Source organism: Paralichthys olivaceus, chromosome 4 (assembly GCF_024713975.1).
Source record: "Paralichthys olivaceus isolate ysfri-2021 chromosome 4, ASM2471397v2, whole genome shotgun sequence".
In the NCBI taxonomy this organism is placed as follows: domain Eukaryota; kingdom Metazoa; phylum Chordata; class Actinopteri; order Pleuronectiformes; family Paralichthyidae; genus Paralichthys; species Paralichthys olivaceus.
This window is the reverse complement of record NC_091096.1, coordinates 2928749-2951519: the sequence shown is the minus strand read 5'-3', so window position 1 is coordinate 2951519 and position 22771 is coordinate 2928749. Positions and strand designations below refer to the sequence as shown.

Sequence of the window (22771 nt, the reverse complement as noted above, 5' to 3'; positions counted from 1 at the left end):
GCAAACGTTCACTCGTACTCACAGATGAACTGGTTCGATTTCGGTGGTCGAAGGTCCAGGTCACGCTGAGGGACATGGAGGTCACTGAAACTTCACTGGTTGGCAGCATCATACAACCACAGTGCAGTGATTCTAGATTTAATCAACATCTGTAATATGTTGAATAATGTGGTTGAGTTGCATCGTGGGAAGTGTAGGCTCCAGTGTTATTATAACTTGAGCCACTATATGGACTTGACATCAGCTTATTTCAGCCTGTGCCGCATCAGTCGTGATGAGTCATCACTCAGAGCAGAAAACCCAGAGGGTCGGACAGGTCGACTCGCAGCAGCTCATTCAAACCCACTGGAGCGGTTTTTGTTTCTGCAGCGAAGACAAACCCAGCTGCCGTTTAAAATACCCTGTGGTACTGTTCAGGCACTTTCCTGTGGTGTTCGTTAAAACCGTGCAGTACTTACATAAACACACTCGGTGTGTTCCAGTGGAGGCGTGGTGCTGTGTCTTTGTGAACAGTGTAATTGTTTGTTTTATTCACTGCTCCGAACTGTCTTCATGCAACAAAGGTTGATGAATTAATGTAGTTCTGGTTTGTTTGAGCTTGACTGCGTCTCATTGTTCACTGATCGGTTCTTTGTCTGGGACTGAACTGTGCTTCTGCAGCCAGCGGGACGGAACACGACACGATGCTGTGCACATCTGCCTCAGTGACACTGCAAAGGATGAGTTCAAGACCAATTTAGATCCACCATCACTTATGAACTATAAGTGATGGTGGATCTAAATTGGTTGTGTTGGTACAGACCATCTAGTTCTGAGTGTGAAGCCCCTTTTTTTTTTCTTTTTTTTTTTTTTTTAGAGCCTGAACGGATTTTAGGCCGATTTTGATATGAGGCCATAAGAAGTATTCAGATTTATATACTAATATGTATATGTGTGTGTGTGTGAGAACTATAATAGAACTATATGATATAATATATGATATAATCTACCGCTGGCAGCTACAGTCTGTTTTAAGTGTTAGAATCATAAGACTTTGTTGACGTGCACTTGTTTTCTCTAAAGAATTATTTACACTGTGTGTGTGCAGATTTCTCATTGGTGTTGAAATAAATGGTTTTTCATTAAACCTCATGGTTCAGGAAAACCTTCCAATCAGTCACTTATACGTTTTTTACAGATCACGGTATTTGAAACAACCACATTTTTGTAAAACCCAAATAGTGCGTTAGCTTCCGTTTCCTTTTAATCAAAAGTTTTGTAGTTTCATTAAACGAAACACATTTTTTCGTTTACTCGTCTTTGACGCTGAGTATTTTTCTCCACCGTCCATGAGAAAAGGACCAAACTTGGCAAAGCTGGTCAGACGTCGTCTCTGTTTGCAGAAGAAGCCCAAACATTTCCTCCAGTCTGCATCGTCATGTGCAGAGTCAAGTTGTTGAATTTGGCAGCAGCGACTGGCAGAGTCATGTGACTTTCTAGAAGAAGCCCATAGATCACAGTGAGCAGCTCTGCTCCGTCTCACCAGCCTCTTGTTTGCCTGGAAGAGGGGCAGGAATGTGCCGCTTTAATGTGCTTATTGTTTTGTGTTTAGTTTCCTGTTATTTTGTACGTTAGCGGATGTGTCTCGCTGTTGCTCGTGTTGAGCCGCTGCAGTTTGAAGCATTGACCAAACGTTGGCTCAACTTTTCTTGTCAGTAATTACGTGCCTACAGCTCACAGGCCGGGCCAGGAAATACCAAGCTGGCTGAACCAGAGAAGGGCTTTTGTGCGAATGTGTGTTTCAGGCATTTACGGTCCCCTCCACCCAGGCACTTGCATCATGCTTCCCTGTCACTCAGTGTAAAGCACGGATCGTGAGTGTTTCGCTCTGCAGCTGGATGTGTGAGACCAGTACGACTGTAAAACGTCTCCGTCCTGTGAGTTTGTGGGTTTGTCGACGTGCTTCGCCGAGACATTTGGTTTCAGACTGTTTGAGTTTCTATCAAAATAAAGACACATCTTTAAACCTGGTTCAGTTGCTCTGGTGCTTTTACGAGCTATTTACAGAAGTTTCAATTTCATACTTTGAGAAGCAAGTGAGGAAACTTCCCTGCAATTTCCTCAGAATCCAAAACATAACTCTTCTAGCCAAACCAGCACATTCTGCCTGCTGCGATTAAAAACCTGAAGAAACTGGATCCAAAAGAGGTTTTTCTCCCAAAAAAACATTAAATTATTCTTTTCTCGTCCAGGTAAAAGAAGTTTGTGAGAATTCTGCAAACAAATGGACATGTTACAGTTAAAGCAAGAGACTCCTCTGGTCTGAAGACAAACAACTGGCGGACAGATTTAGAGCAGTAGCCTCATTTATTCTGTGTCTGTGTGTGCTGTGGAAGTTAAAAGACTTTTGTCAGCTCTAAATTTAAACTTTAACAGAGCGAGAGCAAAATTAGCCAAGTACCACTTTCCTCACAGGTTTAACACCAAACTGGCATGCAGAACAATATTTTAAAAGCAAACACAACGAAAAAGTTTCAGATTTTCAGTTTAAATAAACTACTTAAAAAGTATTCTAAAACAAAACTAGGAAAGCCCAGAGTTTGGACATATTTGATTCAGAACACGTCTGTTCGAGTGGAAATGGCTCACGCTTGTTGTCAATTCATTTGTCTTCAAAGTGAATAATGAGACACACTTCAGATATCAAGTGTATTTGGCTTAATTCATAGAACTGTTCAGTCAGCACATGGTTTCTGTTGGAGTCAGTGGAAGATGAGTGAGTCGCTCCTGGAAACGAGAGTAAAGCATTTTTAACAGCCTCACTCTCTTTGCAGTTTAGAGTTCGTGCAGAATTTGCTGTTGGATTTAATTCACAGTTATTGTTGGTTAATTAAACTGAAATATTTTATTTTCTCAGTTGGGAGAATGAGAGCAGGGCTCAGGAAGCTGTGTGTTGAGCTCTCTGTGCTATTTTTGAGTTGTTGACTTGGCACTTACATCATGTTTACAACCGTAATTAAAACTTGCCTGGTTAAGTTAATTTCCTCTGCTCTTGTTGACCAAAAAGTTTAGTTTTTTTTAAATAACTGTGCTGCGTCGGTTTTTAAAGGGGTTCGATGATAAAGTATTAACACTGTTCAATGTCTTTAATTCAGCTTATTGAGTTTGTAATCGCATTTTGCTTCAGGATGTGCCGAATGTAAAAAGTATTGTTCTGTAAAAAATAGAAATATAACTTCACATCAGACTCTGACTCTGCTACAGAAATTTAAAGCTGGAGCTAATGTCAACTCTGCCTGTTTTTCTTCCTCCTGGGGCGAGTGAAGACGGAAGTTTAATCAGAGTTCAGGTCCTTTTTTTTAAATTTCTTAAATACCAGCAGGGTTCAAACTGGTGGAATTTAATTTAACTTGCTTGGGAAAGTTTCACGGCATCGCTTCATCTAAAAAAAAATCTGTTGTTTGTGCAAACAGTCTTTAGGCTGGAAATGTCGTGGAGGAGGAAGACATTTTCAAAAATATCACAGCGGAAACACATCCAGCCGTTCAAGGCGTTGTCCTGTAAAAAAAGAAGAAGCCTGTAGATTCTGGCCGTGTCAGGGTTGTGTAACAGCTGTAGGTATCAGCAGCAGCAGTGTCACTGTCGCCTCCTTGTCACTGGAGCGTGACCCCTTCAGTGGTCCCGTGTTCATGAGGTCATCCCTCAGCTGTCGAGGGTCCCCATGGTACCAGAGGTCCGCCTGTCACTCCTCTGTGAGAGTGACACGGCCAGTCAGCGACGGGAACTCGTGCCAGGGGGGAGTCCTCCAAACCAGACGGTGACTGTGCCGTCTCACAGAGATTTATTTATACCGGGGAAAAATAGGATGTACAGAGAATGCACAGTCGCAGCTTTGTCTTGTGTAAACAATGAAATTTAACTTTTAGTGGGTAGAATGCACAATTAACCAGAATGTTCTGCTGATTATTTTAATTGGTAGATTTTTTTTTTTCACCCTATGAATCGTCTCAAAATAATGAAAATGCCATTTGTGACTGAAATGTCAGGAATTTTGCCAATATTTGACACTAAAAAAGTCCCACAGGTAAAATGGCAGCATTTGCTAACCCTACATTTCTATTCAGTTTTATTTAACGTGGTAATGTTTTTGCATTCCTGGATTTGTTTGTATCAGGAGGAAAGATGGAATCCGAGATTTTCTATTTTGAACCATTGGTCTGAGAAACGTGACAAAAATGTTGAAGTAGTTTAAAGACTTCTCTTTGAGCCACAAAAAAAAACATGACGGCCGGTTCCACCCTGATATTTTATCATCAAAACCTGATGATTAATATTGTGAAAATTTAAGATTACTTTTGAAAACTCACTTGATGTATTCAGGCCTTAAAATATCTACAGTAGCTGTGAAAGTCAGAATTGAATTAAACATTATTGACTTGGTGTATACTGCTAGTATAAACCAGAGTATAAAAGTTTGACGTGCACAGAAGCGAAAGTATTTGTCTTAAGAACAGGCTGTTATTGTAATGAGTTCACGTCCCCTCCCCTGAATAACAGGACTTTTATTTGGGTTGGGAAGCGCCCAGGCTCAGAGCCTCACAGGATTGGAGGACACAGCTGTCCAATAGTGCGCCAGGGCAGTGCTCTGCTTAGTTTACACCAATAGTGGGATTTTTTTTTTTCCCCCCCCTAACGGAGACAGGATTGAGAAAGAGAGCACAGACTGAGGAGAAACGGCTCAAACAACCTGATCTCAGTGCAGCATATCCTGTCCCGTGAAGCAGCCTGCAGAGAGGAGGGAGAGGGGGAAAGTAAAAATGGAGAGAGCTCTGTTGGTCTGAGGTGAGTGCAGCTCTCACAACGAGGTGCCGAGGTTTTAGCAGCAGGTTTTAGTCTCAGAATCTCCTCCTCCGTTTTTATCTGAATGGAGAGGAGAAGTTGTCGGAGCTGCGTGGACTGGAGTGGAGGAGCAGGGCTGTTTATTTCCAGCCCGTGTTTGCTTTAGTCGGTGAGAGTTCCAGGCATACCAAGAACAAGACGCTGTATTTAGCCAACACAGTGCAACTGTAGTGGCGTGTCCTGATCCCGGCTCTCTGACAGGTCATTTTCAACTGGATGTGTGGAGTTTGGACTGTTGTTCAAGTGTTTTTTATTGATCTGTAGAAGTATAGAAAGTTTTAAACTCACTATAGTTTGCTTTGTCTCCAAACTGTCACTACAAAATCAGGTAGTTTACGGTTCATGTTTGTCTGTGAATTGTCAAATGCCTACAGGAGGAATGGATTTTGGACTTGAAAATATTGACATTATCTGATTTCCTTGCTCACTGAACCCTTTGGCTCATCTCTTATCCAGCATTTGTCAACAATAGATTGTTTATCTGTAACAGGCTTTGCACTAAGACACATTCTGCTTTCCACAATCCTCAGCAGGCTGAAATACATTTGCTTTTAATTTTGAAGTCCATGATGATGCTTTTCTAGTTTTCTAGGTTTGCGTCATATATTTAGACCTTACATAGTTTCGACCTGACCTAAACTATCCCTTCCCCAAATGATTACCACTCACTCTTTTCCAGCAGAGATGTCAGAAATATCCAACATGTTCGAACCTGTGTTGTCAAATTGCAGTGATTGTCAGCGGCTGAGGAAACAGTTTCTGATGGTTCAGGGACAAATACAATTCAAGTGTTTCTTTTACCAGTGACATTTTTTGTTCTTGACAAAAACACTAGAATTAGAACTCTCCACTAAAATGTTCTTGTGGTTTTGCTTTCAGAAAGGGGACAAAGATGCCAAAGCACAGAAGACGAGAAGGACTCTGTGGCGCCTTACTATGTTGAAACTCCTTACGGTTTTCAGTTAGACCTGGACTTCCTCAAATATGTCGATGACATTGAGAGGGGCAACACCATCAAGAAGCTGAGTATCCAGCGGAAGCCCAAACTGGCCAAACCCTTGGCAGTGCCTCGGGGCAGCACTGGCAGGGGCAGCACTCAGGCTGAATGGACCTCCACAGACTCCTTGTCCTCCTCCAACAGCGACGACAAGCAGTCCCCAGTCTTTTTCACCTCCAGGCCCCAAGTCGCTGCACCGTTGACCCCCACCCAATCCAGGGCAACATTTGAAGTCCCCGTGCAACAATCCCTCTCGGTCTTTTCTGAGCAGAAACAGCTCTTGCCCCCTCCCTCGCCCAGGTTTGCCCCTCGTCACAACCCCCAAGTGGAGAAGACCCTGATGGAGACACGCCGTCGGCTTGAACAGGAGCGTCTGCTCATGCAGCCGCACAGCGAGCCCCCGATGCCCCGCCGCCGTCTTGCCAGCTTCGGTGGCATGGGTTCCAGCAGCTCACTGTCCTCTTACTCAGGCTCTGTGACAGCAAGCCAGATTTCTCCCAGCACTCTCCAGCCTCTCCCCATCAACGGCCACCTCCCCAATGGAGAGTTTAACCCCTACTACCCACCATCCATTGGCAGCTCCATCCGCCACAGCCCAATGAGCTCTGGCATGGCCACGCCGGTAACTAACGTCAGCCCATTGCACCTTCACCAAATCCGAGAGCAGATGGTGGTGGCCCTCAAGAGGTTAAAGGAGTTAGAGGAGCAGGTGAAAACCATTCCTATCCTACAGGTAAAGATTGCTGTTCTTCAGGAGGAAAAAAGACAATTGGCTGCCCAATCAAAAAATCCAGTTCCTGGAGGTTTTCGTAAGCGTTCCTACAGTGTAGGCTGTGTTGACCAAATGGAGAACCCAGGCCCCATTCAGAAAGAACCTGAGCTGCACATTATGGAGCCTGAAGCCCAGGAACAGAACACTCAGCGGCTGGAGGAGTTCAGACGTCTGACCGCGGAGGTCCAAGCTCTGGAGAAGACCACCCAGGACAATAACATAAATGAAATGCGGCCTCAAAGACTCACGTTAAACCAAGCCCACCAAAAGTCTGTTGGTGTAGTTACTGATGAAAACATGAACAACCTTCCTGCCAGTCAGAAGACAAGTGAACACTGTGTCCGGGATGCAGGAGTAGTGACGGAGCGGCCGGAAGTTCGTAGCACTGCGGTAGGCGTGACTGAATCCATGCTGGGCATGACTAGTGAAGCTGAGAAAGAGATTGAGCTCCAGCAGCAGACGATTGAAGCTTTGAAGGAGAAGATCTATCGCCTGGAGGTACAGCTGAAAGAAACTACGCACCAGATGGAGATGGGGAAACTAAAACTGGAGCTCCAAGCAGCTGGTGGCTCAAACAAGAAAAAAGCAGACAAAGGTATTATGGCCAAGCCGGAGATGTACAATGCCTGCGTCGAGGCCAAAGTCCAGACGCGCAGCCATGGGGTGGGTGACCATGTGGAGTTCAGCCATGTTAGCACAACTCAAACTATACAAAGTCACACCGTAGGAGTCTCCTGTCAGCCCAGTGTCACCAGTATTGCCACGGGCCCAGAGATCCCTATGGACCGATGGGTGGTACATGAGCGGGTGGAGGTGACTGACCAGTGCGTAGGGAGGCGGGTGGAGACATGCCACCAGCAGGTCGGCACAGAGCTGAATGTGTGTGAGGTGGCAGTTAACACGGAGGAATCAGTGGACAGCCTGGCCCTCTGCAAACCCATGACAGAGCTGAGCAAGGAGTGCAGGTCAGTTGGCTGTGGAGATTGTTCAGTGGATGTTATCGTTGGTCCCATCAAGACGCTGGTGACGCAAGGGACTGACCCAGATCTTGTGAGTAAAGTGGACTGCGGAGTCATGGCTGCTCCTGAGTCATCAACCCAGCAGACCAACACTGAGACACAGGTGGCAGACAAATCGACCAACACAAAAACAGCCGTCCTCACAGACTCATTCACCGACATGGGGTTCGTCACTTGTGATAAACACACCAACACAGCTGTGACAGAAACGAGGACGGTCGCCGCCGGAGAAGGACTCGTCAAAGACGTTCACTCTACAGCAAAGACACGTTCGATTGCTGTTGGAACCACCACAGATGTGGAGTCATTTGTTGGCAAGTCATCACCTAAAACCAAAGAATGTGGGGTGGGACCAGTGAGCATCCACGAGAACTTCTTGGTTGGCTTAAAAACCAGAAACATCGCATGCGGCCCCTCCCAGGCAGCTGAATCTGTCACCAGCAGCAAGGAGCCAATGGAGGTGAAAACGGAGCCTGCACCGCTGCAAGCTGAGGCCCCGGGGGGCGTCGGACTGGACCATTACATAGAGAGGGTGCAGAAGCTGCTGCAGGAGCAACAAATGCTGCTGGCAGAGAATTACACTGAGCTGGCTGACGCCTTCGGGCAGCCCCAGTCTCAGTTTGGATCCATCAACAGTCAGCTGGTCAGCACGCTGTCGTCCATCAACTCTGTCATGAAGTACGGAAGCGCTGAGGACATCCTGAAGCTGCAGTCAGACTCCGCGGGGTCAGATCAAGGTGAGATGTTCATCACATCCAGCGGTGAGAACGCTGCTGGTTCCACATGCTCACTGCAGAGGTGCTTTCAAAAACAAAAGGTTCATGTGATGAAAGCCGTGTCAACAATCACACGTACATAAAAACAATGTTAGTTATTGCCCTCGTGTTCTTTACTAAATCAAACTGCTTTCATTAGATTTTTTTTCAGGTAAACGCTGAACTTTAGATTCTGAGTCACAAGAAGAATTATTCTGTTTTAGTAATCACAACATTGTGTTGTTATATTTTAGTGTCTTTTTAGGCCAGTGATTTTTCTCCTGGGAAATAAACCTCAGTTACGGTCACCGGTCTGTTTGTCGTCTCTTTATAGAGAAACAGCTGTTAAACAGAAAATCCCAGAAGTGAGACAAATGGAAAAGTTCTACAGAGATAAACCAAAAAAAGTCACTCAATAAATCATGACATTTTCAGAGATGGTCATGATAACCCAAAGGATTAGGAAATCAGTCGGTTTGTTTTTATTAACGTGGGGAAAAAGTAAGAATAGAAGCTGAAATGAAACACTAAGGTGACATCAGTCGAGAAGAAAAGAACATTCTACTTGTTTTATTTTGTGCAATATTTTAAAGATAAATTCTTCATCTTTCTTTCTTATCATCTTCATTAAAGTTATGTTTGCAGGATTGCAAACTTTTGTTTTGAGGGATACAGGGACACAGGAATCTAGAGGTAATTTCTCTAGATTCCTCTGTGAAGTCATTTTTACAATGAAATAATAGTAGTTACATTTATAAACATAGTTTGTCCCCTAAAAAAACTTCAAAATATTTTATATTTTCATGCAATGTAAAAATAAATGCATTGCATGTTTGCAGAGCTGAGGACTGAATACCAGCAAGGTTTCTGGGTAGAGTTTCCGGGGCTGTTGTGGTTCGGGTGTTCACACTCAGTCTAAATAGAACCCTGATTGGATCGGACAGGCCACAGTTATCTCTGACTCAAAAATGCGACGGGGGCTTTGGACGTGAACCAACAATGAGCTCATTTCTTTTCAGGGGCCAATAACGTCTCACAAATCAGCCACTTGTTGTTTTTGCGGACCGCCCTGCCTTCACTAACACCTCTGTGTCGATGCTGATTCATGGCTCCTGAGTTACATAACATGCATTCATGCTGGCTGGCACACGAATGCAGGCCGATTGTCCATGTTGTGTGTGCAAGCCTGTTTGCGGTCAGCTGCTGGCCTCTTTTGGCCTTTGGAACGATTAACCAGACCCAGTCCCCTCTCAAGTTACTAGAAATTCAGCAATCACAGATCTGGACTTATTAGACAAAGTGGGAACAACTTTACAAAAGTGTGTTACGATGCTGATGGTAGTGGATGGACTTGGAGTTCAAACTGTGGAATCAGATTTAAATATATTTATTTATCTGAGTGAGGAAAAACTACAAAAAAGCCTTTAACAGAAAAAATGTAGAAACTTCAGAAAGAGTCACAAGTGAGGGATCGCCCTCCGAAGACAGGACAGAAGTGCATCGAGATAAAAAATGTTCATGAGTCGATCATTCTCAAGATAAGTGTCACGTTATTATTTCCTTTAAGTTTAACGACTGATTTTGTCCCCTGAGTGAAAGTTGTGGGTTTAATTCTCCCTCATGGACAGAGGATGACAAACACTTGATAAAAAGTAAAATATTGTACAAATCTGAGGTCAGTGAATGATGTGTTATACATCCTCGCTGTGATGCATCTTGTTTTTGTCCCATAAACAATGTTTCACATGTGTAGAAGAGAAGTTTTAAAACAATTCAGTTTCCTGCTCATCATAATATTTAAGCACCATCAGACATCAGAATCTCACTGACCCTCACCTACGTCTCCTCCTTTCAGAGATCAGTCAGCAGCCGCGCTCCCAGTCTCTCTCGGTTCGGACGGAGCGGCCGCAGCTGGAGAAGATGTCCACGGGTTTGAGTCCAGCAGACAAACCTGCACAGCAACAGCAGCTCAGTGCAGCCGAGCAGAAGAGCAGGATGGACCTGCAGATGTCCACAGCGCTGCACGGTACGAATGTTGATGTTTTAGCCGAAATTAAAATGTGGGAGTCCAAAATGATGACTCTGGACTTGTGCCACGTTTAAAAGGGAAAAATTAAAACGACTCAATGAGACCGAACACATCAAAGTTGAAAATATGCTGAATCCAGGGTTTGAAACACACAAGAGGTTAAAGAGGAGCAGGTGTTTGAAGAGTAATGATGTGATGGAGCCTTTTTGTTTGTGATGAATCTCAGCGCTCCATGATACAGTAAAGTTACCAGGTGAGAGTTTTTTCCGTACAACGTTCGTAGTTGAGCAAAGCAGCTGAAACAAATCTCAGATTTTTAAATCCAGTGAGCTGGTGCATGAATCAGTGACTGACCTGGAGGCTGCGTCGCTGAGTAGATCTGCACCAACCTGCACCGAGCTCTCAGGCCAGATGTTCAGGCTGTGGTTTGGAGACTAAAAATACTTTCACTAAACTGAGCACTGATAACTTTTTTTTTTTTTTTTTAATGGTGAAGTGATAATTTTAGTTGGTTTTGAAAACGCAGCAGACGGTTGAAGTTATTCTTGTTTCGGGAGGAGATGCACCACAACCTTCCTGCCAAAAGGAGCCTGAGTGAATCTGTGTGGGTTTCACACATACTTCATATATAAACCAGGTGACCGCCGAAACATGGCCACAGTCAAACCATCATCATCATCATCATCATCATGGGCCTGGATTCCTCCCGACGAGCTGCTCGCGCTCCCACCTGTCAAAACACGGGAAACGTGCTGAATGACTCTGTTGCTGCCGAGCTGACACTCGCCAGTGTAAACACATGCAACTGCATACATGTCGCTACATGAACACGCACACTCTCCCTCTCGGTTGTTTCCCCGGAGCAGTAAAAGAGGCCCCTCCGTCGGGGCAAGTCTTGGCAGATGTGCTGAGTGTTCTGGCGCTCTTTGCTGGTATTTTGGTTTTGGAGGCCCTGTACTTAAAATGACTGAGATACTTGAGGGTTATGGGAAAACGTCAAATGCCTCGCTGACAGATCGCTCTGGAAACGACACGACATGGACACTCAATGGTCACTTGACTCCCAGAGCTCTTGATCATGTCAGAGAGCTTTAGCAAAAAAAAACTATGAAGTATCATTCGTATATGTTTGTGAAAATCTGCCGTTAAACTTTTCTTTGTGATCTTTTCGTCTAAAGGATTCTTCTGTTTGCCTCCTTCAGGGCAGCCCGGCAGTCAGAACACGCTGAAGTCCATCATGAAGAAGAAAGACGGCCGACCCGACTCCAACGGCACCAAGAAGAACCTGCAGTTTGTCGGAGTGAACGGAGGGTGAGTCCGAGAATGTTGCTATGAAAGAGTTTTAAAAATGTGTTGAACCTCCCAACACCTGACTCTTCATGTTTCTCTGCCTTTGTCGCCCCCGTGTGGCCCAGGTACGAGACTACGTCGAGCGACGACTCCAGCTCGGAGGACAGCAGCTCCTCCGGGTCTGAGGAGGACGAAGAGGAGGAGGAGGATGAGGAGAAGGAGTTGGGAGGACAGGAGGAATACAAGAACGTGGAGCGAAAGAACAGCAGGGAGGAGTTCGAACCTGAGGGAAGCGAGGACGTGGACAAGAAAGACGAAGAGGAAAGTTCAGAGAAGCAGGAGACGAGAGACAGGTGGGTTCATGACAAATTCAATTCAATGAAAGATATTTTGAAATCGTCTGATTTCATCTGAATAATTTCTTTGGCTGGTTTTGCTTTGATTTTTGAATCTGTCCATCAGATTTCTTTATTTCTTTGTGTAAAGGAGAAAAACAATTATTCTTGAAAATCCAAACAAACTACAGACCATTGATAGTTGAACAAAACTTTATTGTCAAGCCAGAGGGGAACATTTGACACACTAGATAACCAGCTGACTAATACTGATCTATCAGAACCACCAGTTGTTAAATCTTTTCACATGAACCTGAGATGTAGTTATTTAAAATGTTGTCACACTTTTCAGATGGACTAGAATGAAGTCTTGTGAGGTTTTGAATTAAACTCTGTTATAAATGTTTTTTTTTAAAGGTATGAGCTAAGTGAGAAGATGTTGGCTGCGTGCAGCGTTCTCAAAACTCACCTGAGTGACTCGAAGACTGTGAGCAGCAAAGACCTGGTGAGGAGTTAGTTTCAAGTCTCACACACAAATACAACCATGTGACACAAACATTTAATGATGATACATCTGTGAATATTTTATTAAAAACACGTCTGAGCTCAAAAGTAAAATCGTTTTTTTTAATATTTCAGCCTGAATGAACTGTTTCACGTTGTGTATATAAAATAACGTGGCGTTGTATTTGACCGCGTGTTAACCTGTGGTGACGGATTCTGTTTTTCAGCGAGCATGTCTGAACACGGTGCAACACGAGTGGTTCCGTGTGTCCAGTCAGAAGGCGGCGATGGGGGCCATGGTGGAGGACTTCCTGGGAGCCTTTGGGGCCATCTCGCCGGCCGTGCTGCGCCACATCGTCAACATGGCCGACGGCAACGGCAACACGGCGCTGCACTACAGCGTGTCGCACTCGAACTTCCTGGTGGTGAAGAAGCTGCTGGATGCAGGTGAGACGCCTGAAACAGCTCCGACAACGAGCTGAAGATGAGAGAGAAAGATATCCTCTCTGCACAAGTTTATTTTTTTGGTTTCCTGATGTCGTCTTTCTAAATTTCTATTTCTCTGAGCTCTTCAATGAACTGATCAAAGTAATTCTGGGACTAGATATAGATCTTCATTTATTATAAAAGCCTTGAATTCAACATGTTAAATTCTTGAGAGGTAAATAAAAGTTAAGAAAATAACGTGGGCTGAACAACCAGAAAGGAGGATAAGGAACTTTCTCTCTCCTGCTCTCGAACCAGTTTCCTCCTCCAAACATCCATGTGGCGTTTTCTCTGAAGGCTCAATAGACGGTGATGAGGTCCCGGCCACTCGCTGCTTTAAAAGCCTTTTGTCTCCTCGGCCTTTTGTGTCCTTGTGCCATGTGACAGCACATCCACTCCCCTGTTCCCATTGTAGCCTTTGTCCTCGCACCGGCCCCAGTTCCTTAGGCCCCTGCAGCCCCCCCGCCCCCCCAGTGCCACCCTCACACCCGCCTCTGTCCCACCCCGGCTCTGATGTCTCGCCGCGGAGCTTCTCGTCTTGCAGGGAGTGTAAAGGATGAGTTCAGACAAGGCATCGTGGTCTCCCAGGTCTCTGTGAAGCAGAGACGTGATTGACTGACGCGTCACGGGCCTGACACATCGTGCATTGTTGTGTTGTCTGACAAATCAATCACGGGCAGAGTCGGAGCGCTTTAAACATCACGTCTATCTGTGTGTGTGTGTGTGTTTGCAGATGTGTGTAACGTGAACCAGCAGAACAAGGCAGGATACACACCCATCATGCTCGCAGCGCTGGCAGCCGTGGAGACGCCCAAGGACATGCGTATTGTGGAGGAGCTCTTCAGCAAGGGTGACGTCAACGCCCGGGCCAGCCAGGTCAGTGACGGCAGGGTCGGGGGTCAGAGGTCAAAAGGCAGCGGCAGGGCACCAACCAACCGCGTGTTTCAGGTCTTAATGAGCCGCGATCTGAAGGTCGATAATCAGGCAGAGGCAGATTGTGTGTGTGACGGAATCACCTGCTTTATAACAAGTTAAATTTTCTCTGAGTCATTTGTAAACACACCAAACCAGAGAGGTGAACTTTTTACTCTCTGGTGGGAGAAATGGTACACCGGTGACACCAAGTGGTGAAAAGGTATAAATCTATTTGCAGGAGTTGAGACTGGAGTTTTTACTTTTTATCATACGAGTGAGGAAGTTTCTGATATTTGTAAGAAAGCTTTTCTCGCCAGTTTTACAGATGAATCGTTGTGAATGTGTTGGAGGAAAAGATGCAGGAATGAAGGCTCCAGCTGGTTAATGATGATTAATTATCTATTGATTATTTCTCAGTAAATTATATAAAAGAGAGAAATACCTTTCTAGAGTTGCAAAACACAACAATCACAAAACACTGGAAACCCAGAAGTCTCATGTGACCGAGCTGCTGTGCGTGTTTCAGGCGGGTCAGACGGGGCTGATGCTGGCGGTCAGTCACGGCAGGATGGACATGGTTCGGGCTCTGCTGGCTCACGGGGCCGACGTCAACGTCCAGGACGACGAGGGCTCCACGGCGCTGATGTGCGCCAGCGAACACGGCCACGTCGAGATCGTCAAGCTGCTGCTGGCTCAACCCGGCTGTGACGCCACGCTCAGCGACGGCGTGAGTAACTCGCGAGGTGGTCACATGGTGCGGGGAAACGACAGAGCATTACTCATCAGAGAGTAGTTATTCATTCAGATGAATATCTTAGATTTGAATACAGAAACTCTGCTTGTTCTAATCTGACAGGTTTTCTATTCATTCACTTCTCTTCTTTGTCTCGTTGTCTTTGTTGACTTCCTGTTTCCGTCTCTCCAGGATGAGAGTAACGCTCTGTCCATCGCTCTGGAAGCAGGACATAAGGACATCGCAGTGCTGCTCTATGCACATGTCAACTTCTCCAAAGCCCAGTCACCGGTAAACATCCACTTTATTTTTACGTCCCCTAAAGCACCAATTGCTGTGACAGAGTATTTTAGGGCCATGATGAAAAATAATAATTCATAAAGTTATTTTACACGTTTGGAGAGATTGTGTAAGAACCTCAGGATGTTTGAAGTTTATATAGGTTCCACTCAGAACGTGTCAGAATCTCGTCTCTCTCTCTCGTCTGTGTGTTTTAAACGTGTCTGCGTTCCGCTGACTCGTAGGGAACCCCTCGACTCGGCAGAAAGACGTCACCCAGTCCCACCCGCAGAGGCATGTTCGATTAGAAGCCCCGCCTCTTGCCCAGGAGCCCCACGCTGCTATTGGTTCACGCCGAACGACGCCTTACCTACAGCTGGACGAGGGAGTTCATCCCAAACAACCAACCAACCAATGAGATTTCTGGAAGTATTTTTTATTTATGTGCGCACCTCTGTCGTCCACGACGAACCCAAAGTGCCCTTTGAATATGAATGTAACCAGCTGGTGCCTCGAGTCCTTCAACCGTCAGCAAACCACTGGAGTTCACACCAACACGGACTAATGCAATTTTTTCCTTTTTTTTTTTTTTTTTAATTTCCTTTTTTCCAATTTGACCATGTTTTGATTTCCAAAGCTCAATGTTGATCATTCAAGAGCATCGAAACATCTCTGATTTTTATTTTTTTTTATTTTTCAGAGCTTCAGAGTAGACGGAGAATAATCCACCCACGCGTTAGAGGAAACATTTCCTGTATATATTGCTCGCCTCAACAACCCGGTGTCACATCTGTGTCCCGATGAATCCATCGATGAAAAGACGCGACGTAGAAACTGTACTTTTATATAAATCCTTTGTATCTATTTAAAAAAGAAGAATCACAGTATTTTGAATATTTCCTATTCCTACTTAACGATCCATGAAGTTATATATTTATCAAAGTATAGTTTTTAATGCAGATATATGTATTTCATTGTACATACGGTGGTCATTAGTTTAGTTATTCTCCTTTTTGTCTCTGTCTCTCACGTGTAATATATAAACTGTCCTTCCTCCTCTCGTCTTCATCGCGGTACTGACTTTCATCGTCAAATGAGAATTGAAGTGCCTGAGACTTTGCCATATAACAATAAACATCGAATAAAGAATTTAAATCTGTGCCGCGTCTTCATCTATGAGTCAGGTAAGTTTGTTTTTTGTTTCAGGGTCAATCCCTTAAACATCACAAAATTTTAAATCTGCTGATATTTAAGATGGCGACTCTCGATCGAGCCCTGAGGAAGATGGGTCACGTGTTTGGACTTCCTGATACAGGAAGTGTTTTGTTGCTGTTTTTTTATTGCTCATATCATCACAGTTAAATGTAGAATTGTCCCAATATCACATTTATGGCACAATAAGTTTGAATTTGTCAACTTTTGGTGTTTTATCACATGGTTCTTTTTTAAATCAAATCAGTTTTAGAGAGGTAGAAAAGATTCCCACGAGCGTAAAAGAAGAATAGGTTGTAAAGTTAGTTTCTAATCATTTTTTTTTGTTGACGTGTTTGGACGCCATTAGTCTCCCGGCTGAGCCGCTCAGGTTAAGGGAGCTTGTCGTCTTCGGACCGGACGGTTTCCTGAGAGAAAGAAGAGCAGAATGAAAAATTAAAATGTGTTTCCAGAAAAACAGAATCAATGAACTACAGTTAATTTGTCACCGACTGCTGCAAAATCAGTGAAAATCACCAGGATTCTTTATTGAATTTTGATCTAATGCTGCTGAACATTCAAATCACAGCCTCAATTGATTTAAAACAAGGATGAGTTCGTTCTGATAATATTGTTAATTAGAAAACTATTCAAGTTTTTTTTTTTTATATTTGTTTTTAAACCAAATCTCAACCTTTAATTTTTTTTTTTTTTTAAATTTCCATCTGCACATGCACAAACGACACTTAACAGGATTTTCCAGTTTCAAACTCCTGAGACGAACCTGAGCAGGGACGGGATGGAGCCTGGTCTCGTCCTGAAGCGAAGCGGCTTCTGTGCCATAGGTGGAATGAGGCCGAGGTCTCCGGGTGTGTAGCGAGCGAGCTGGAAGTGGTAACTGGAAACTGGATCCAGAATCACTGAGCTGGAGAGACACAGGAAGAGGGAGACAAAGATCGGTCAGTGTTGAACTCAGATTTTCTGGTTGGATAATTTACTTTATAAGTTTGAGCTCAAACTTGAACCACTGCAGTAACTCTCTGATCTTTGGTAAAATCACCAGAGGATCATAAAGCTGCTGAGGTTTTATACGATAAAGGGATTTAAAGACCTGGTGGCTGCAGGGTCAGAGGTCAGATCCTCAGCAGAGGAGCCGGCGAGTTTGCGCGTGTCCAACACGACCAGCAGCTTCTGCATCAGCTGCGTCCACCTGTCGACGCCGGCCTCAGAGTGCTGCTTCTCCGGGGCCTCCTGCTTCTCCGGGGTCTCTTGCTCCTCCACGGCCTCCTGCTTCTCTGGGGTCTCCTGCTCCTCCAGGGCCTCCTGCAGGAAACACAGCAGGTGTTTTCAGATGAAAAGTTAAAACTTCAGAAAACATCAAGTTATTTTGTCCCTGAATAAGTGACGTTTGGTCCGGATGCTCCGGATGTGAGGAGGTCAGTGTTTTACCATCAGAGTCTGTCTGAGCGTGTCGACTGCTTCCTGAATGACCCTCTTCATCCGGCCGCTCTTCCTCTTCTCCTCCTGCAGCTCGGCCTCCAGCCGCCTCACCTCAGCGCTCTGGCCACTGCTGGGTTCTGGCAGCGAGGCCTGTTTCTGTCTGAAATGAAACACAAGGGGTCATTGTGGGGGATGGTGGCTCAGTGGTGACTGCAGGTCAACAGGTCGCTGGTTCAAGTTCAGACGGCCCCTGAGAAACCACTTTCAATCGTTATACAACAAATACGCCACATTGAGTTTATGTGAAGTTCAGTGCATGCAGCCTCAATGCATATCAACCCATCACACACTGTCTCAGATTCATCCCTCCATCCTTCATCCCTCCATCATTCATCCCTATAGCCACATCCCAGAACAGAACCTCCACACTGAGTCTCCCTCCGCCCGGTCACCAGTGCGTCCTCCAGCCTACGAGACACGTCTTCACCTCCACCCCTTCCCTCAACGTCCAATATACATCCATTTCCATTCAAACTTTTAAATCACACATTGTAGGTAACTGCTGCTTCCTGGTGAACGTCTCTTTAAGACATGTTTCCTCCCGTTGTCCTGAAGACTAAATGGAATGTGAAAGACGAGTCTGGGATGTGGACGATGGACATTCTGAACTTTTACCTGAGCGCCTCCATGTCCACCAGGACGCGTTTGTGCTCGCCCTGCAGCTGCTGCTGCTCCTGCCTGCAGACGTTCAGCTCCGCCTGCAGCTGCTCACACTTCTCTGTCTCCTGCTTCACCACCTGACGGAGGGAGGAGGTCGGATTTTAATATGGAAAAATAAAAAACATGTGATGTTTTGTTGATCAGCACAAATCAAACGTTTTTCTTTTGACAGTTCACAAAATACACAATATTTTCTTAATTGGTCATGAGGGTTTGATAAACGACATCTTAGGAATCATACATTTTACATCTGTATGGGACTTTTTTTTATCCCTAATCCCCAAAAAAACAATATCTGTCTGGTTCAAATTCAGAAATAATAAAGTATTTATCTATTCTATAACTGTAAAACACTTTGTCTTACATCCACTGGGACCTCCTCTCACCTTCTTGTGGACGGAGATCTTGAGGGACAGCTCTTTGAGCATCTCCTCCAGGTTGCTCAAGTCCGATTTGAGTTTCTTCTTGTGGAGCTGCAGAGCCGAGTTCTCCTTTATCAGGATCTCAGCTTGGTCTGACAGCTTATTGCACCGAGTCCTCAACTCCGTGTTCTCCTCGAAGGCCCGTTTGGTCACCTCAGGAACCTCCTGGTCCACCAGGCGCTGCACGTCTGCAGCCATCTTCGCCATGTGTCTCTCCATCTCTTTCTCTAATCTGTCAGAGAGAGGACACAGGTGAGTCATGACAGTTTTCTTTAGAGACACACTTTGTGATGATTGTTGGACATTAAACCCTGTGGACGGTGGATTTTTACACTTCTTGCTGTGTTTTATTTCTGTTGCTTTGTTTGGTCCAAAACCAACCTCTGCTTCTCCAGCAGCACTGACATCTCCATGCTGTGGAGCCCGGCTGTGTGCTCCTCCTCCTGATGGCTCAGCTGCTTCTCCAGAGACTCCATGTTGGACGTCAGCTGCTCCCTTTGCCTCCGGAACTCCTCCAGACTCGCCAGGCTGGTCTCTGGAGGGAGGACACAAGAGTTCAAGGTTAGAGTCCCTTTGTTTGTTTGTTTGAGAGACAATCTCCAAGAAACAATAAGATGAGAGAGAACTGAAATTTAGTTTAAACACATCAAGATGTGGATTTAGAGTAACGGGCAGATCCAGGAATATTTTTTCACTTAGTTTGGCAAAACAATTCAAGCTCCAAAGATTTCTATCACTCCATGTGGGTTCCTCCACCATCCCAGCATGCACCTGCAGGCTCTAACAGGGGCGTTAAAGATATCTGCTCATATCTCTGATATCTGCTGCAATAAAAATTTCAAATGTGTACTCGAGGGTGAGGGTGGAAGATGTGATGATTTCATTCTGTCTCAAGATCTCACCAAGCATCCTGTTCTCCCCGCTGAGTTCTTCTATCCGCTCCTGAAGCTCTTGGCTCATCTGAGCGTGTTGCAGCTGCAGAGCGTCTCTGTCTTTCTCTGCAGCCTGTCGCTGACTCTCCAGCCGCGCAGACAGTTCATCCACCTCGTCCTCCTTCTCCAACAAGGAGTGTTTCAGATACTCCACAATGTCCTTCTTATCTGTCTCCAGTGAACTGTACTGAGACATAAAGTCCTTCTTCTGCTGCTCGAGGTCGTCACACTTCAGCTGATACCTAGAGGAGGAGGAGGAGGAGGAGGGTGAGAGACAAAGTCTTTAATGATATAACATCAGGTTCACAGGCCCAACTGCATGATTCGGATTATTCTGATTATTAGAAGGTTACCCCTCCAGCTCCTCGGTCAGATATAGGATCTGATTCAGGAATAAATCTCTCTCTCTCTTTCTCTGTTCATCTGGACTCTCTTCTGTTTTCTTCTCGTCTCCTTGTTCCAAACTCATTTTCGTTTCTTTAGTATTCGGCATCTGTCAGAGAAAGTTCATTCAAGATTTTAATCCTATGATGCACAACATGGGTCTGAAGTGACCCGGCTCAGTTTTTATTTTCTATATCATTGCTGTGAATGAAAGCAAAGTGTTTCTTTTGCTATATGTTTGAAATAAATGTATTTTATCATTTCATATTATTGTCTAAATTGTGTATCTCTACATCACTTTTACACACAGTATGTAATACAAAGTAATACTGTATGTATTCACAAGTCTTATTTTACAATCCGTTACTAGTGAGAAAGAGAAATATGAACAATACTAACTAGCTGTAATAGCGAGATCAACAAAATAAAACTTGAACTGTAACAGTATATATTATATAAACTGATTGATACGCTTTTGATTTTCTTTATCCAGAGTGTTAGTCTGATGGTCGCGATCATTTCAGACTTACGGTTTGAAATGGTCGTAAAGATGGTGTATGAAGAACAGGATGAGGAAGATGAGGAGGAAATTCTTGGTCTTGAATCTGATTCAGAAGAGCCTTCTCCTTTGATTATCATCAAAGGAGCGTTGTCCTTTGATGATAATCAGGCTCCTCACCGTAGCCCTGTGATGTTCTTCTATAACATCACAGGAGCCTTCTCCTCAGTGAAGACAGTAGAATAAGCTGTAAATCAATAGAGCAGAGAAACACACATACATGCATGAACGCAGGGTTAAAGGGAAAGTTTACCCAGAAATCAAAATTCCCTCATTATCAACTCACCCCTATGCCGATACTTTTGGAGTTTCAGGGGGGAAACAGTTTTGCAGCCAAGTCCAATACAACTGAAGAAATTGAAGTAAAAAAAAAAAACAACAACAAGAGACTTGTTGCGTTGTTGCTAAGCGATGCTGCGTTCAGGGACGCTTCGAAAAGTCACAACTTCGCTTGGGTATTTAGGAATCATTGGGAAATGTATGTAGTTTCAACACACATCAGCCAATAAATCAGTATGAATTATTTTACTAACATCTGTGTTAAACCCTTAACATCTGTACAAACCTTTTAATATGCTTACAATCACAATATTAACTTTATTTATTTTTATTTTTATCTAAACACACAGCGCTTCACAAAATACAAAGAAATCAAAACAAATTCAGAGAAAATAAAAGATAAGCAGATATTAAAGACATATTCAATTTAATTATATACAATCATCCTGTATTAATCAATAGTTAAAAAGTTTATGTACCTGAATCCTTAAAGGGATAGTTCACCCAGAAAATAAAATGTCCATGATGATGGAGGGGTGGGTGAAGTATTTGAGTCCATCAGACACTTGGAGTTTTGGTGAAAATATATGGAAAATATATTTCTGCTGCCTCGTGTGATTAATAGAAATCTATCAAACACTGAAAATAAAATTTGCCTCATTTTAAAACATTTTCTTCCTTGTTCAAGTGAAACCCTGCATATATAAATAAATATACATATATATAAAGCTTTCCTTTTTTATTATTGTACCTTTTTACAGCTATGCACACTGAGTTGGTCTTAATGGTTGCATTTTAGCAGTTCCAGCCGTTCGCCACTAGAGGTCAGTGGAAGTCACAGATGTCCTTAAATGAACAATGGTTCCTCCTCAGAGCAGCTTGGTCACTTTAGGCTCAAATTAAACATGTGATGACACAGATTTCTCAGGTGTGAGGTCTTTATCTTCTCCTTGTCACAAATCATCAGGTTTAAATCTGCGTGTGTCGAGCAGGAAATGGAACTTCACACCGTTGAAGCAGGACTTGTTGCTTCCTGGAGGAGAAAGGTGAGCAGTTAAAGAGGCTGGAGGCCTCAGCGGTCGAGTGTCTCTCTCCATGCGTCTGTACCAGTGTTTGACTTTGGTGTCCTCCATCATCTTGTGTTTAACGTTCAGTCTGTAGGAGACGGAAATATTGTTTGTAGCATTAACAATGAGTCCAAGTGTGAGGTGGCATAAATGTGGCACAGGGGGCATCCGGACCTGAACCAGAGACCTCTTGATCTGCAGTCAAATGCTCTACCACTGAGCTATACCCCCACATGTCCACTCTGTAATCTGTGTCATTGTTGTGTACTGAGACAGGAACTGGTCTCTGTGAGTGAGACTGGCTCTCCTGTCTCTAGTGGAAACAGTGGCTGCTGTTCAGTGGCCGTCTAACATTAAAATAAGACTGTGGTGATATTCAGTCTTTGGATCTGACCACAGATCAGTCGATGTGCGGCTCTTTGGTCACATGATGCCTGACAGAGTCTGTTAGTTTTCCCACAATTCCCACCATGCTGCTCCTTTCCACCTGGGGGCAGCATGGTATCGTTATTTTACCTTATGTTGTGTCAAACGCTGGATCCCAGAGAGGGAAGAGGATTCATCAGTTGTTGGTTTAGTTTGTTTGGTTTTCAAACGGTCAGATTTACATTCTGCTGCTCAAACTAACACTCAGTAGTTTTCAGATCCGTCTCCAAAGATCGTCAGCAAATCAAAAAATCCAATTTGAAATATTCCATTGTATGAAAAGCTTTGAGTTCAAACTTGTACCTGTGTGTGAATGTACGTGTGAATGAGTGAATGGCAATAAACTGAACTGTAAAGAG

At 44.3% G+C, this 22771-nt stretch overlaps 2 protein-coding genes and 1 non-coding gene across 12 annotated transcripts in view; 1 reads left to right on the top strand and 2 right to left on the bottom strand.

The window, feature by feature from the left end:
• The window catches only part of kank1a (KN motif and ankyrin repeat domains 1a), a 43455-nt gene extending 27304 nt beyond the window's left edge, over nucleotides 1-16151 (top strand). For 7 of the 8 annotated variants that reach the window (XM_020105605.2, XM_020105606.2, XM_069522944.1 and 4 more), the window contains 10 exons: nucleotides 5758-8403; nucleotides 10277-10447; nucleotides 11653-11761; nucleotides 11866-12093; nucleotides 12493-12580; nucleotides 12807-13026; nucleotides 13799-13941; nucleotides 14507-14707; nucleotides 14906-15004; nucleotides 15238-16151. In XM_020105605.2, the coding sequence (XP_019961164.2) occupies nucleotides 5758-8403; nucleotides 10277-10447; nucleotides 11653-11761; nucleotides 11866-12093; nucleotides 12493-12580; nucleotides 12807-13026; nucleotides 13799-13941; nucleotides 14507-14707; nucleotides 14906-15004; nucleotides 15238-15300 (3968 nt within the window). In that variant the 3' untranslated portion in view covers nucleotides 15301-16151. Of the gene's footprint in view, nucleotides 1-4574; nucleotides 4822-5757; nucleotides 8404-10276; nucleotides 10448-11652; nucleotides 11762-11865; nucleotides 12094-12492; nucleotides 12581-12806; nucleotides 13027-13798; nucleotides 13942-14506; nucleotides 14708-14905; nucleotides 15005-15237 lie in introns of those variants that run through there. The other variant, XM_020105608.2, reaches the window with a different exon arrangement.
• On the bottom strand, nucleotides 15669-21482 carry LOC109641221 (cilia- and flagella-associated protein 157). 3 transcript variants are annotated; one of them, XM_069522955.1, is made up of 11 exons: nucleotides 20927-21482; nucleotides 20612-20827; nucleotides 20051-20190; nucleotides 19668-19939; nucleotides 19147-19300; nucleotides 18730-18997; nucleotides 18299-18420; nucleotides 17633-17783; nucleotides 17295-17506; nucleotides 16968-17108; nucleotides 15669-16611 (listed from the first exon to the last, which is right to left on the bottom strand). In XM_069522955.1, the coding sequence occupies exons 3-11, from the start codon at nucleotides 20188-20190 to the stop codon at nucleotides 16518-16520; spliced, it is 1554 nt and encodes a 517-aa protein (XP_069379056.1). In that variant the 5' UTR covers nucleotides 20612-20827; nucleotides 20927-21482; the 3' UTR covers nucleotides 15669-16517. The 3 variants fall into 3 exon arrangements, with proteins under 3 accessions (XP_069379056.1, XP_069379054.1, XP_069379055.1); XM_069522953.1 differs by lacking the exon at nucleotides 20927-21482 and having other exon boundaries at nucleotides 20481-20613; XM_069522954.1 differs by lacking the exons at nucleotides 20612-20827; nucleotides 20927-21482 and adding an exon at nucleotides 20553-20605.
• Nucleotides 21483-22145: 663 nt separating this feature from the next.
• trnac-gca (transfer RNA cysteine (anticodon GCA)) lies at nucleotides 22146-22217 on the bottom strand. Its single transcript has one exon. It is a non-coding gene; the product is annotated as a tRNA-Cys (tRNA).
• Between the last annotated feature and the right edge of the window lie 554 nt (nucleotides 22218-22771).